Source organism: Sinohyriopsis cumingii, chromosome 7, assembly GCF_028554795.1.
Source record: "Sinohyriopsis cumingii isolate HCF-2022 chromosome 7, ASM2855479v2, whole genome shotgun sequence".
In the NCBI taxonomy this organism is placed as follows: Eukaryota; Metazoa; Mollusca; class Bivalvia; order Unionida; family Unionidae; genus Sinohyriopsis; species Sinohyriopsis cumingii.
The window spans coordinates 134,380,585-134,397,522 of NC_142967.1; the positions used below are offsets into that span (position 1 = coordinate 134,380,585).

A 16,938-nucleotide genomic window follows, 5' to 3' on the forward strand; every position below is an offset into this window, starting at 1 on the left:
AAATATGCAAATAATTCTGACAGTTCTGCTCATCCTTGAGCCAGCCTCTGAGTATCGACTTGGGAGTTCACTGCAAACTTTGAATTTTGCTTCTTAATTAAAAACCCTATCAATGATACTCAGCTTTTCATTTGGTTCCCTTAGTATCCATAATCACATTTCTAAAGGATTTGGATATATTACTGAAAGTATATACCTTGATCATATTAATTATATAATGATATTTAAAACTCGTTGATTAATCAGTTTAAGTGAGGTGACTTTACATATGATAATGACTACAAGCTCTTTCCCCCCAAAGGCTTTGCATGCCATTGAACTTTCTTATTGTGGGTCCCTTACTTTCATTTAATATAAAATACATTATTAATGTGGTAAAACAAAGCAGATCTATTTTAATCTATTGTAACACTGCAAGAAGCACAAAAGCAAGTCACAGATGAAAACACAGTCTACACTCACTTAAGTTTTCATGGAAGTGCAGCCTTCACTGTGACAGTCTGTTGACTCTTCACATTTGAGGGCATTTCACATTTATGCTGATTCTATTGAATAAAAAGATAAATTTCAAATACAAATTTGACCTAATAAGACTTTTTAAATGTTTTAGGGGGATTGTTATGGTGTTTGAATATATAAAAAATTTCATATATTATTTGCAGTATTTTGGAAATATATTTTTTTTACAGAAAATCTTACAAAATATACAATTTGTAAATTTCATGATGTTAATTCCATGTTTCCACACACTTGCTGTTGTTTTCAATGATAAAATGAATGATATTTTCATGAATCAATTTTGATGGTGATTTTTTTTTATATAGCAAATTGGGGCCTATTTTGGGGTATTTTATATGTGAAATATGGGAGCCATAAATAACCCTCTGTTACAAGCAGATGTATTCTGTATTCAGGTTTGTACAGGTTTTGCCATATATTGAGTTTCATTGTGTACAGGTACCTCTTCTTGGTCTTGGTGAGAAAGAAGTAGAAATGAACTGTTAGTGTATGGCTCAGACATGTGAACCTTACATGATCTGCTGTTATGTTGGTTCATCACTCTGATTTTATTTTCTCTGCAGTCATATTTCTAACATTGATGATATTTTCTCTTTTCTCTTTCAGCTAATGTTATGTTTCAAGAAGATCCATCACAGCTACAAAAAAAAGAAACAATATTTGGTAATTCTCCAACTTACCAATAATGCCTGTTTTTTAATAGGGAAACAATGCAGAATTGGGTTAGAATCTGTTAGCAACCTTTGAATCAACATGTAACAGACATGGTTTGACTGTGCCAATACATTGCAGCAGAAGCTGTTCTGCTGGAACTTATGATTTGCTGTATGTCGTACAACCATCCAACCTCCTGCCATGGTCTCCTTTACTGTGATAAGCATCAGATGATGTGCAGGCTGAGGTAGTGAAGGAATGTTCCATTGTATCAATATTAATCTTGTGCATTCTAGATCATGAGAGCAAATTATCCTTGTTAGACAAGTGAGCGACTGTGAGCCAAATAAAAATAATTGAATGAGTGGATGTATTCTTTCACAGTAATTATTGAAAAAAATGACATGGATGGTATATGTTTTCAAGTTTTTTGTTAGTTAATTTTTCATAAGATAAAGAGTTGACTATAAACCTTTTTGTAGTTAAATCAATAACAGACATAAAATGATGATCAAATTTAAATTTATAAAATGAAAAAGGAACAGATGGTGTCCATCTGTTTATTTTCAAGTTTGTAACTGTAATTAATGAATGACTGATTTGTTATAAGAATGTGTGTCTGTTCATAGTTGTGTGTGTACGTGTGGCCTTTATTGAGAGTGTTGTTGTTCAATGTCAGCTACATAAACTATTCTATTCTATGCCTAGATTTTGTTTTTGTTTGTTCCATGGAGGTTTTTCTCCATCACATAGTCATAACTTTGACAACAGGAAGCACTTTCTTACACATTCACTCTTGGCCTATATTTTAGTACCCTTAAAAATTCTCCATCTCTCTCTCTCTCTCATTTTCTATTCATTAATAGAACATCTGGAATGTCAAAAGATTCCATTTTCATAACTTCATATAGAAACTATTTGTAGTTTTCAGATGGCGTCATAAATAATATTTGCATAAAAAATGGCTATAATGGATTTGTTACATATGAGATTCAGTAATTTCACATCTTTCATACTTCTGTTTACACAAGTTGTTTTTAATTCAGTCTTGAAAGCACTTGAATAAAAACTTTTGGTACCAGTTAGAAGTGGCTAGAATTTTGTACTGAGGTGACCACTATTGTTATCTGTGTCATAATTTGCAAGCATAATATTTCTTGTAAGTAATAAATAAAATAGCCTGTAGAAAAAGAAAACTTTTTATAAATGCAGATGCAGTGTTTAAGATGAAACACTGAAATGGTATATGACCAGAAATCTTACCAGATTTTGGAGCCAATACAATCCTACAGGGAAAAATATATGGCAGCATTCTGGCAGTTTTAACAGTAAAATATTCTTGACTATGTCTGGGTGAAAGTTGTACTATAAAAATAGGCCCAAAAAATAATTAAAGCCCCTATAAAAGGGTTTAATGGCAATTTAATGGCATGTAGATCTTTTTAGACATTTCTCAGGCCATTTGCATTAACAGTTTTAGATACAGTATCAAGACACGTTTTGAAATCTCTCTTAGTTTGACTATTAAAGGAAAGCAAAGGAAGTAATTTTTGACAAGGATAGCAGATTTCTGAATGACCTAGAGTTTTATCCCCCATTAGACTATTCTTTTAGCTTTGGTTACAAATCAGTAGCTAGTATTGTACAGTGTCCACTATTTACATTGACAAGTATGTTGTTGGATAGATATGAGACTGCATTTAGACAAGAAAAAGGTGGTTGTGTTTTTTTGTGTGTTTATGTGAGGGATGGGCATATAAACATTGTGGTAATGTACTAATAAATGGTTTTATCTTTAACAGTTATATTTTGTTCTGTTTGGTGTATTTGTTTAACCCAGCATAAAGCTGAGTGCACACGCTGGTTTGATTTTTCTCCATAATTTAAAGATCATAGTTGAGATCACCTATTAAGCATACATCTACATACATAGTAACAAAAGTAATTGGTATCTAAATCAGTCTCAAAGACAGTATTTGATAAACTTGGTGATCAGTAGCAATATAAAAAAACCAATATGTTTATTAAGGCAAAATTCCTTGGATACTGATTCTATTAGGTTACATTCTAAGCAAGTGGAAGCCACAGTGCCTCAGTGGTTAATGTATTGGACTTGCCGAAAGGGTGTGGCTTAGAATCCTACCGTTGGACCAGCCTGGGTCAGCTGTTGTGGTGTGTTTTTAGCCTTGGTACTAAATAGTCTACTTGTGTTGGTCTGCTGTAAAGCACCAAACGAAATAATTTTAAGCTTTCAGTTTGTCAAAAATGCTGGCTAGACCTATAGTAAACTAGCTTAGCTGTACCATTACAAGTTCTATTCATGATTGTAACCCTTATCCTTATAAAAGTCTGAGCTAAAAGTGTCAATTTTCGTTTCTGAAACATGAAAAGACCTGTTAGATTTTCATGTAAAACTGAAACAATGCAATTATCTAGTACTAATAGACCATTCTTAATGAGATCCTCATGAATATTATTGTAACGTGAAAACGAGGCTAAGCTATGCAGATCGAGAAAAAATATGGCATCGTACTGTACATCGAGTAACAATCTGAGCTGTTTGCCAGATATTTCTTTTGCATTCGTTGAGAATTTCATCACGGGTGTCTCCAGCAGTTCAGGAATGAACAGATGACAAAAGGATTCAAGTACTACAGTGAGGGCTGTGTCCATTCTCTTAAATGTAAGTTGATTTACGTCCTATCTTGAGTGTCCTTTTTCTCTACAGCACACAAAATACAAGTTAACGATAGAGAAAAGGAACTATGTAAAGCATGAATTATGTTTCTGATTAGGTATGGTTTAAATGTACTGCTATAATCAATCAATACTGTGGTCAAAACGTGGTCAGAATAAAACATTTGCACAATGTGCATAGTGACACAATCTGCCCTTTTAACCAACCATGCCCCACCCCCCAAAACCAGTAGAGACTTTGTGGTGCTTTAAATAGTTTTGGGTGTATGTTGGTATGCTTGTATTTTTGTATCAGAAGTACACAACCTGGTTGTTATGGTGCTTGCTGCTTTTAGTGCCTGGGGTTGGGAGGGACTGGGATTTTCCCTTTAAATGACATATTTTTTCTTTTCTGAACTCAATACAATACCATTTGTCAACTGACAGTATGGATATATGATTTTATTCAAATAACACACTTTTTTGTTTCAATAACAGACTGGCAGTTATATATTAACCCACAAAACAGCAGAATTTTTTGCTCAGAGCTGTTTGAAAGCCATATATATATATATATATATATATATATATATATATATATATATATATATATATATATATATAATCAAAACACCCTGCCCCCAAACACAAATTGGTCCCTTATTTATGTGAACTTCTTCATGCATATAATTATTATTGTTTTAGTGGTGTTGGTAGATGGATGAATTTTAACACCCAGTATGTAAATGCAGACATTAGATAAAGTACACATAATAGGGAAGAATTATGTTTAAACAATATAAAATTTTGTCATTTTATGTATGGGATATTCTGTTAATTTGATTATCAAAATAATTTCACAAAAGAAGAATGAGTCACCACATGTTGAGGTAAACATCTCATATTCATTTAAATTTCATTCCTGAATCTAATCAGCTTTATTTCTGTAACAGGCATCAATCATCAAATATTAGTTTAGGTTTGTTACAGCTTATGATCATGACTACATATAAAGTCTGTGATAGAAAAATACAATTTATTTCTAATAAAGTTATGTTTGTATGCATATTTCAATAAGCAATTAGATTTACTTCATAAAAGTTTCAACTGTTATGGTTTTTAATGTTTCCATTCTCCTATTCAAATGGGAAAAATCAGCAGTATGGACACACATATTTTACAAACTAAGTGTTTATATTTTTGTTTATTATAGGTTGTCATTTCTGCAGAAAAGGTATCCTCGTCAACATGCTCGTGCACAATTGGGCAGAGTGGTGCTTGCGGACATGTAACAGTGCTTCTGTACCAGCTGGCTTACTATAAAAGCAGGAAAATGAGGTTAATTCCAGCTGACACTTAATTCCAGCTGACACAGCTACAACATCATTATCAGAGACTTGGCATCAACCAAGGGGAGAGAAATGGGATATAGTTGTCCAGGGCTATGACTGTAGCAATCCCCACTGAGCTACAAAGGGTATTAAATCCACAATGTACAATCCTATACCAGAAGATGCCCAGTTTAATGCAAGTGAGCTCACGGAAAAACTATAGGATTTTAACATTATTTTCCACTATGTTCAGTGGTTCTGATTCTCAACCGGTTTAAACACCTTATGGAAGGTTTATAAAGGGAAGCATTTTGAGCTACCAGCAAAGACTGTGCAGTGACTATCTATTAAATCTAATGGACATTGACACATTTATAGAATTACTCAGTAGTAATGTGATGACAAGTAATGTTGTGACAGTGTTGACTGAGAATCAAACAGTACATTTTTACACTCTGACAGTAAGTGAGACAGAGCTGGGTAATTGAGAAAAACACCAGGTTGCAGTCCAGAGACCCCAGATGGCACAGTATCAGAAAGGACAGGATAACGGCATACAGTGCTGGAGAGATTGCAAAATGCAGAAAAGGTGAAGCTTAGTTTTTTATTGTTTTATTGATATAATTATGATCATATCATATTTAAAGTGTCCTAGTACATGCAGCAACAAAACTGGTGACCACTGAAATTAATGTTCATGTACAAAAATGTAGTAAACCAAAATGTTCAACACATATTTTGTTAACATCACAAGTTTGAAATCTACAGATTTTTATACATTACAATGGGCTTACTTTTCAACAAATAAATAATAACTTCATTGTTTTGCACATGCGGTCATGATGTGGAGCCTCGTACAACTTCAAATGTAAGTTGATGTCTGACTGTACTTGTAGGTATGTGCAGTAGAAGGATATTATAAATAAGTATTCTGTTTTGGCTTGTGCAACACATACTGCAAGCAAGATAAAGTTGCCTATGTTCAAAATATTTATCATACAGATGTTTCATATGCAGATGGTGAGAAGTTAGCCGAATGTTTAAGAAGCACCAGACATAATACCGCTTCTGCTATGGCTTGGAACCAGAAGGGGTTAGCAGCAAAAGAATATAGCAAGGTAAACTGCCACTTTAATCACAATTAAAATTCAAGTACTGCTTAACAGACTTTGCACTAAGGCTATAAAGCAATCTGTATGCATTCAAGGTGCAGTTTTAAAATATTAAAATTATATTCAACATGCACAGATATTTTTAATATTTAAAACTTAGAATAAATTAATGTATTTCAGATCTTGCATAAATGCTATCTACAGTACAATTTAGCCATATCATATTTCTTCAAATAAACTTTCCAGGGCAGTGTATTTTCCTAAATTAGGATTGTTTTTTGGAATACAAAATGAGTATGCTGTAAAGAAACAAAAAAACCCGTATCAGATTTTTATCCTTCTTAAAAGAAATTTCGCCAAAAAAATGTGTAGAACCTGCTTAAGAAATCAAGGAAAATAATTTGTATTGCATAAAAGACACCCCACTGTGTAAGAACATTTTATTTGAAGAAGAAACAAAACCACCTTTTAAATTAGTGTGGTGTGTGATTTTGGTTTGTTTTTAAGTTTTTTCTTCTCCTTTTTTTCTCCTAGAAAATGGATGAGTGTTGATCGGTACCCAAGTGGCATAATTGTGAGCCCATTTTGTCATTGGCTGGCTGCAACTCCTGATCATAAAGTCTACAACCCCAACAGCCCCCGCCCCCCCCCTTATGGTTTGTTGGAGATCAAATGTCCGGTTGCAGACACTTTACTATCTCTAATGATGCCTTGAAAGTTAAGACAAACCACAACTACTACTACAAGGTTCAAATGCTGTTGGCAGTTATGGGACTGGAATGGTGTAATTTTTGTGTGTTGTTGGTAAATGACTTTTATGTTAAGACAATTCTGTTTGACAGCGAATTTTGGCAATCTGTCAAGGACAAACTTGGTCTCTTCTGTTATAGATTCTACCTCAATTAGTAAGTTTTCCTGTTTGTATATATGCACCTGAATGTTTTGTAAGATATATTACAATAAATTTTCTATGCCTTTTAATTATTAAATAATTCCTACAACCCCAAGCTATGTATTTAGCTGTAAGCAAAATATCTGCATGTCATTTGCCAATGTGGACCTTGTCACACTGCTTTTAAAATCTACTTAGATAAATTGTCAATTTTAAATTCAGCTTAGTGGGTTTTACTTACTATATATGCATATAGTCTGGAACAGTCACCCATAGATGCATTTGAGTAATCATATATATATATATATATGTATATAATCTCGACACACACACATCTACCAAAGGTATTTACATGAAAATGAAATATGGCACGATTTTAATAAAGGTGTAAAAAAAAAAAAAAACTTGTACATTACTGAAATGTTAATAAAATGAGCTAGATACACACATCTAAAAGGTATTTGCAAGACAAAATGCCAGTGAAATGTGGCACGATTTTAAGGTCTAAAATAAACTTGTACAATATCGAAATATCATTAAAATGAACCATATGTGGTACTTTCATAATGTCACAGTATCTTTGTTTTCATGCACAAGTTCTACATAATTTCATGTCACAGAATGTCATTTCTTTTGTTTAATTAGTGGTCGTTTGAACAGAGTCAGTACATTTGCGACCGTCCACAACTGATTTATTGACCTAGAGATTGTCAAAGGCACCATAGACTGTAATAACTTGTATTCTTTCACCCTATTAATGTGTCTTTGCATATGTATCCTCAGGCTTGCAGGTCATGGGTTCGATCCCCGGCCAAGTCATACCAAAGATTTATAACAATGGTACTAACAGCTGCCTCGCTTGGCGTTCAGCATTAAGAGGTTAGTGTTAGGACCGGTTGGCCTGGTGTCAGGATAATGTGACTGGGTGGGACATAGCTACATGTCTGCGGCATGATGCCCCAGTGCTAGACATCACTATAAACTGCCACATTGCAGACATCGTAGCGATATGACTGAAAAATTGTTAAAGCTACATTAAAAATCAAAATCACATCACACATCAGGCTTGCAATTTATTTTAATAGTATTCCACCCAGGAAGCTGATAACTGCTGCCCATCACTACACAGAAAGTGTGGCGTTGCAGTGGAAACACCAGTACCTTCTAAAACTTTGTGTAAAATAAAACCTTTATCTGCCATAATTTGGTCCCCTGGTTCTAACAACTCTATAAGCCTTGACAGCTTTGTGATCTCCGCATCGCTCGTGCATCCAGAGTACAAGGCAGACACAGATGTGACTGCACCATGTGGGGCTATCCCTACCAAACCTTTCCAGGTGTTGTGAGTTTTGTAGTTTGAAAAAGTCTTGGATCAAAGCATTAAAGATGAGGGTCTTTCTGTTCATATTTCTGTGCAGTCAAAAATAATTCTGGTTCCTGGGTAGGACAGATGAAGCTCAAGAGGCATATTTGCTTGAACCTGCTGATGACTTGGCCAGATATTTACACTTCCCAGTAAGAAATACAAACAATTTGTCCACATGATTATTTTCTGACTTACAGAAGACCTTTGAATATTAGATCGAACAGACATATCTTCAATTAGAAATCCACTTCTCAATCTACACAAAAACATGAAAAGTTCATCCACTGGGTCCATTGCTTTTTGCCATCCCCTGATGTTAATGTCATTCCCTGTGCTGTAATATAAGGTCTTCATTCCAATTGTAGTGTTTGATGGTATTGAAGAAGGTTATAAAAACTTCATATGTGGGAAAATCAGTGCAAAATTCTATAATTTCATCGTCATCTGTAAATCTGTTCAATCCAAATTTCGCCATGTTTATTTTATTATTCAGATCTTGCAGATGCCTTTCCTTCTCTTCCAATTCTGTTTCTGCTTTCCCCAGTCTCTCCTCCAACTCTGTAATTTTACTTTAGCATGCTATATACAACTCACAGGATCTGAAGAAGATAAAATAATAGTGTAGCTTTTCATCAACATTTGTAACTATAATGGAGATAAAAAAAATATACATAGCAAAGTTACCAGCTTCACTATAATTCAGAATTATACAAGAGTTTTAAAAGAGGCTGCTTTCCACAGATTGTCTGCTCACTCTCTCTCTCTCTCAAACATACACACATGCACACACACTCGTACACACACACCATACACACACTTTGAAATAAATGAGTAAAACAAAAGTTACGCAGCTATGGTTTGATTACATATCAGTGCCCTCTAGGAGGAAAACAGCAAGCAAAATAAGCCCAACAAAAGCAGGTCTTTTCAGAGTAAAAATGAGAAATTATGCAGTGATATATAGCTTGTGGAACTATCTCACAAAGACTGGGACTTGTTTGGATACATAAAAACTGGAATGTAAACCGTAACCTTCCCTGTCGATGATGACACTGCCATCTGAATAAGCAATATATATGTCTTACCTTTGCTGAAATAGGATAGATATTAGAACTACAAATGTACCCTGAAAACAGCTGATACTTACTCATCTGATGTCATTGGTGATTGGTTTTCAGGCATTGGCTTATGAGACTCATTGTAAATGTCAACACATCAAATCTCAAATTCTTCCAAAATGTTATCCACCTTCCTTGGTTAGAGCATCCGCCTCGGATGCGGGAGGTCGTGGGTTCTATCCCCGGCCGAGTCATACCAGAGACTTAAAAAATGGTACTAACAGCTGCCTCGCTTGGCGTTCAGCATTAAGAGGTTAGTGTTAGGACTGGTCGGCCTGGTGTCAGGATAATGTGACTGGGTGGGACATCATGCTACATGTCTGCGGCATGATGCCTCAGTGCTAGACATCACTATAAACTGCCACATTGCAGAGATTGTAGCAATATGACTGAAAAATTGTTAAAGCTACGTTAAAAATCAAAATCACATCACATCACATCAGTTGTCCAGGTAAATATTGATGGAATAGCATCAGGTTTTAAGCTTTATCTGTTGGGTGTTCATCTGTAGTCCTGTTGCTTAAAGTGTCTAGAACAGATAACTGTATGACAATCAGACAAAAGAAAAAATGAACCATGAGTTAATTGCAATAATTAGCTGTCAAAAAAAAACAATTATTTCAGTACAGGCCATTGAAATTATATCACTGTAGTAAATAAAAATACCAGAATATGCAAGAAAAAAATAACACCCAAACACCCCACCCCATATATATATATATATATATATATATATATATATATATACGTTTTAGGTGCGTTGTGGGCAGTCATCCCGAAAGTGGGTTTACGGGAAGGACATGATATAGTTTACATTTCAAATCAAAATACATATACATAGGTTGTATTTCTTACATAGTAATTATGTATATGTTGAAAATAAGTATATACACTTATGTTATAGTCCTATTCATGTTTTCGGTTCGTGGGCAGATATATATATTTCATGGGCAGTTTTGACCTTTAGGTTGAAGATGACAAAGTAACTGCCCAAAAATACGTTCACGAAGAACAAACATATAGCATTCTGCCCGTGAATACGGTCACGGGAACAATATATAGCGTACTGCCCACGAATACGTTCACAAGTAACAAATATATAGCATGACTTTCCGGTGTGCGCGCGCAAAATGGTTGTCAAGACACGACGATAAACATTAATCTATTAAAGCATCCTTTGCAATGGCCAGCGTACATATAGCGGACGTGAGGTTCGTTTTTCACAGCTTGTTTGAAATAAATGGATGATTATATATCCAGTGTAACAACTTGTCTTGACAGCTTATGGATGCTAATGTTTGACATTTATTGTGAAGATGATTGTTCACTGCTTGTTGATGAATTCGTAGCTTCTGTTAATCGATGCTATAGCTCAATTTAACTGTCATACACTGATATGTTTAAGTCTGCTTGCACAGCTAACTATGCAGAGTTATGGAAATATAACAAATTGGTTTTAATAACTTTCAGAGTTTGTTTTACTATTACTCAATATTTGTTTCAAGTACTATAAAGGCTGTGATAGGTTGGGTGGCTTAGATTACAAATCAGGCCCTTCTCACTTGGGTGGGGGGTGGGGGGTGGGTACTGTCCATTATGAATATTACTGGTCCTAGATGTCCAACCTGATATTTATGACATATAGGTTCAACATCTTACTGCCAGCAGAAATGGTGTTCTGTAGTATTTTTCCCAGTCAATAGTTTATGGATATATTATGTCATGTACTATGCTTGTTTAATTCTCTCATCTCAGTTCTGACGTTATCATTGAATGCTATAATGTTCCCAGACATCCGGTATTCTTGGTTATTAAAATTATATATATACACAGATAACTGAAGGTGAGTTCTCATTATTCCCTAACAATTGTAATTAGTGGGGCTGTAGCAATTGATGGTCTGAGAATTCAAGTTAACTGGTTCAAAACTTGGGTAAACAACAAACTGTTTTCTTCCTTTGACAGGCATCATAAAGTTTTGCATCTTTGTCTCTCTGATGACTGTGGTACACAAGTTACAGACTTTGCCTTAGAATGAGCCTGATTTTTGATACTTGTTACTGAATGGGGTGGGGTAGGGAAGTAACAAAATTATTAAAGGTGGAATGTATGCAAACCATGCTGGAAATAGATATGTGCCAGCAACTGCAACATGTAAGCTTCAATCAATTTGGAAACTATAAGCTTTATCCTGTAAATATTAACAGTTCACACCCTGTATAAAAGGTGATTTTGTGTTTGATTAACTGGAACTGTTAATTTATTATGTTAAGGAATTTATTGTTTTAACCCTAGTAAATGTAATATAATTAGGTCAAAAGTTCCAGTTTGTTTATTGTTTCCAGAGTTGATTATTGTAACTGGAAGAACCTGTTTCTAAGTGTTAAATGAAACGAAAGAGATATTGTTTACTCAAGTGATATAAAATAAAAGTTTAAAATGAACTGAAAGAAATATTGTTTATTCAAGTGATACAAAATAAATGCAAAAGTGTATATTCATTAAGAAGTGTATTGTCAATTGCAAATAAATGAAGATTTATCTTATTTTGTTCTTTACTTGTGTACAAAATTATACCTGGATTGGGCAATAATTACTTGGACTCCATTTGGAAAAGAAAAATCTATATGTCCTAAATACCTAATGTTCATATCATAATGCTCTTTTAATGGATGATTATGCTTTTCAGCTGACGTTACCATATTGCCAAGTGAACTAATAGTATGGCCTTCGGTGTGGCCCACTAATCACATTTGTAAATGAATTATGCATACAATAGAGAAATAGCTCTTAAAATATCTTATGAGTTGAACAATGTGTGTACAGAAATAAACATGAAGCAAATCTTTGAACTTGTATGCCACACATGCAAGTGAATTGGTGGTTTTCATATGTAACTTGTGTACTCTTATGGCTTTTGTCTATATTACTTTTAGCCATTTCTATTCACACACCAGAACACAACCTTTTTTGTCTGATTCAGGTACTAATGCAAAACTTATTTCAGCTGTAACTGAAGTATACAGAATTTTTCCTGACGTTGAGGCCTACTGTGTAGACAGTATAGCTGTAAGTCATCAAATCAAATGGAAGACAACAGTGTGCAGTTGAAGAAAATGATATATACCCAGTACCATTTAGAGTTATCTTAAAGAAAAGTCACAATGCACACTGATACAAGTAGTTTTAGAAAATGCATTTGTTCCACATACATTTTAACTTAACCCAAAAGTTCAGTCTCTTGCCTAAAATTCAATCAGATGTATGCATTTATTCCATAAAACACAAAGATATAATGAACCAAATCATTTTCATTATTGAGTTAGGTAGTAGGCTATGTTAAAGAGTGCAATCACTTTATCGATTTTTTTTTCCATTACATTTTTATTTATTATAAAATGACATTTCTTAGTGGAGTGCTAGCAACTGTAACTTGAGGAATATTTTGTACATGCTGGCCTAAGTGTCATGAATATACTGTGCTACATTTTGCTTTATTAGGTATAATACTATCATGAGACTTGCTTGATTAAATCCTGAATTTGTCAGTTACACTTACAAGTCCACTGGTAGAATTTAAAATCTGTGACAGTTTGGGAACTTTTTTTGCAGTAACTGCAAATCACTTTGCCTTCACAGTCAATGAATTCAAGCCATTGATAATTGTCAAACCATTGTGACTGAAAATGTGATTGTCTCTTAGTTGTGTCCTATTTGATAATTTTGCTGCCACAGAGTCTGGATTGTGTCTCTGAAGAAATAGTTCATCTAGACTCTGTTGCAGTATTACATTTTATATGTTCAATTTAATGAATTTTCTTTCTTTGAATCATTCTTTTGTCATAACTTGCGAAAATAGTTTAGTTAACAATATTTATTCAAACAGAAAAGATAACCTCACTTGACAAATCATCCTACTAAAGTGATCATGGCATACACTTTTATCTTTGAAATTCAAATATTGCCCACTCATTAATTAACATAACTAATATTGCACATTGAAGGTGATCATATGTATCATCAGTTTTAAAAAAATAAAGACATAATACTATCATTTAATCACTGCATACAGGAAACAGACACTTGTGTCTGTAAAATGCCTTTCATTGGATTACTTTGGTTTATTAAAACCAAACAGCAATCCACTCAGGATTTTCTAGGATAGATACAGAGAATATATTATGGTCATTCAGAACGCTATCAATACATCAGACCAGATTGTTTTTATTATTATTTAGGCAAAATAACTTAGTAAGTCAGATGGCAAACATGAGGATGGTGATAGGTTATGTGGAATTTGCATTGAATCATCTGATCCCAGAAGATTTGATACAATGTCACTGGCTGTGGTAATCATCAAGTGCAGTTGCACGGCACCATAAGACTTATCAAGATACCATAAGCTAGAAAGATGAAGAAAAAGAAAAACGATGACCCAAAGACAAATCTTGCAAACTGTGTGCAAAAATGATTCCACAGATTATAGATGAAAACTTTACTATATTTAGCTTCAAGATATTAATAAATTCGGATTACTTCCTCCAGTCTGCTACAGTAATTCATGCCCATTGCACTCATAAATTGATTATAGTCCTTGCAGTATTTTGTGTGGGCCACAATATTTTAATTGATGCAGCTGATGCTCCATTCTTCAGTTCAGTGTTGATTCAAACATAGCAATGTCCCTTTGGGATGTGTGCATAAATAAAGAATGCCTGTCCCTTCATTACCACACTTGTTGAATTTATCGTGTCTCTCTGAAAACTGTACCATGTGAGAAAGAATTTTATAAACAAACTGGACATAAGTATTGCTAGACATATACTCAGACCTGAGACTTCATAAAAGACTGCTTACTTGTGAGGCATTATTAGTGCTAGGGCTTGAGGTAATAACTTGCTATATGTTTGGTAAGGCAAAATAAGGGGCCTTATGACTTAAATTGAAACTGTGAAAAAACAAAAGGTTCAAATGCAATAAACTTTTGTTTTTCCTCATTTGTTATATTACAGTGCCATGATAGGTCATTTCTTTTATCTTTTTAATCCCTTGCCAATTTTAAGTCATCATCACTAACCAAGTCTCTAAATCAATTCTTGGCATATTTAGCTAAAATGGTGTCTACTGTTCCATTATATCATTGATTGTTTAGCTTGCTTGTATGGAGCTTAACACCATTTTTCAGGACATCATAGACTTTACATGGCAGCCAACATATTTATTGGAAGAAATCAACACACATAACGCTACTGGCAAGCTTTCTCATATACACACATTGGTTGGACTAGAGAGAGTTGATTAGTGATGTGTATGCCTAGACCATTCTATAATCCAGGGCCCCATGATTGAATACAGCTTAAAGAAATTAACCCTAATTCAATTTCCTTGTTGCATTTAAATCATAACACCCACCATGCAAAGTGACACATGTCTCAAGATTTTCAAATTTGTATATGTTTTGCAACTTTTAATTCTGAGTTGATGCATGTGGATGTGGAAATTCAGTTACTGAATACTTAGCTACTTATATAAGGAGCTCTCACACTGGTAAAAGCATGCAATTGGGATTGTATTTGCAAGAGGGCAATTAATTGTTCAAAATACTGTTTTAGCTAACTACATATGCGAAGGGTTGATGTATAAAAAAGAGGATCAAGAAATCCTAGCTGGTAAAGATAATTGTATCCAACTTGACAGAAAGTGAGAAGGCCTTTTAATTTTGTACAGCAGTTTCATTAAGGAACCAACTATAATACCATTAGAAGTTTATGAGCAGCAAAAACCACATTTAGGACCAACTAGACATCAAAACCATATGCATAGTTCCATTTACGGCCAACCAGACATCAAATAGGTCATCTAGTGAAAGCACAATGTCAAAATGACCAGCCATCTAGGAGAAGTAGCAAGGAAGGGGTTTTCCAGATGCCCATTAAAACAGCCATATTGGAGGTTAGATTGGCACTATTTTCATTTACGTCCAACTAGACATAAGAAGTCTTTCACTGATATGACGATTCATTCAGGAGAAGTAGTTATACCAAGATTTTCAGGATGGCCACATTGGTGGCCTTATAGGATGTCTGTACAGCACCATAATTCTCATTCAGGACCTGCTAGACATCAACATAAGTATTTTGTACACATGTTGACACGCTGACACAATTATCCATTCAGAAGTAGCGATAAAAAGTTTCTTAATATGGCTACTGTGGCAACCACATTGTATGTGTGAGTGGCACCATCTTGTTTTTTCTTCCAGATATTTTCACACAAATATCATATTTAAAGATAACATGAATTCATACAAGATCTTGTCAGTTTATTTCATAACAGATTTTTCCCTCATATTAATATAATCTTTTGAAAACATTTATACATTATAGTTCTAGAAATTTTTCATGCTCTCAGAAACTATTAAAATCACAGCAGAAAGTGTTATGTTATATCTTTATTCAGCACTGAAAAATATTTATGAACTCTTAAAGTTTTTTCCCCTATATTAACTTAATTTAATGAAGATTTTCAGACTATAACCTTTCCATTGGATTTATTTTTTCAAACATGGCGTAAAAAGTATGTTATAGTAACCAATTTTTACATTGCCTTCACCATTGCAGAAATCTCTATAATCAATTTCCTAGTAAAGAAAAGCCAAGAAAATAAATGGACAGTTAATATTCACTTCAGGATCACAGACCTGAGGCAAATATGTCATTGTTAAATCAAACATTTTTATTGTGTTTCCTTAGACCTAAATATATATATATACTTGCTGTTACTCTAAACGAAGGCTGGTGATCCAGTTGATAACCTTTTGGGGGTTTTAAGGATGTCTTTAAAATTAAGGCCTTAAAAATGTTGAGATCTTATATTAAAAATGACAATTTGAGCCTTGCAGATTCATGTCCACAGGTGCCCAAATAAAAAAAAAAAGGGGGGGGGTGCAAGGGGCAAGCTTGTTGGTGTGTTATAAAATAACTGACTTATCATCGGTGTGCTGACAGGTGATGTGTAATTAAATCACTGTTGTAATATTAATAATGAGTGAGTCTGCACAAAGGAATTTCATACAGCTAAACTAGCTCAACAACTAGAGGCAATTAAGAAATATATCCACATTCGTGATTCTGTCAAATGGCAGATACAACAGCATCAGGAAGCTCAAGTGGCATTTACAGAAGGTAAAGAGCCGCTATACTTGTTATCTTTTTAGGGATGTGCTTGGATTTTGCCCTCAAGCTGGAGCAGTCATAGGATATATAATAAA

General features: G+C 34.1%; 1 protein-coding gene and 1 pseudogene across 2 annotated transcripts in view; both read left to right on the top strand.

The window, feature by feature from the left end:
* Nucleotides 1-1,874, top strand: part of LOC149796172 (mitochondrial import inner membrane translocase subunit Tim17-A-like) — a 40,267-nt gene extending 38,393 nt beyond the window's left edge. The window contains exon 7 of the mRNA XM_089966119.1: nucleotides 1,126-1,874. Coding sequence (XP_089822245.1) covers nucleotides 1,126-1,205 — 80 coding nt within the window. The 3' untranslated portion in view covers nucleotides 1,206-1,874. The remainder of the gene's footprint in view (nucleotides 1-1,125) is intronic.
* Nucleotides 1,573-9,543, top strand: LOC149796173 (uncharacterized; annotated as a pseudogene). Its single transcript, XR_016422047.1, has 4 exons — nucleotides 1,573-1,584; nucleotides 5,063-5,769; nucleotides 6,198-6,298; nucleotides 6,827-9,543. The product of XR_016422047.1 is annotated as an uncharacterized LOC149796173 (transcript).
* Nucleotides 9,544-16,938: the final 7,395 nt, after the last annotated feature.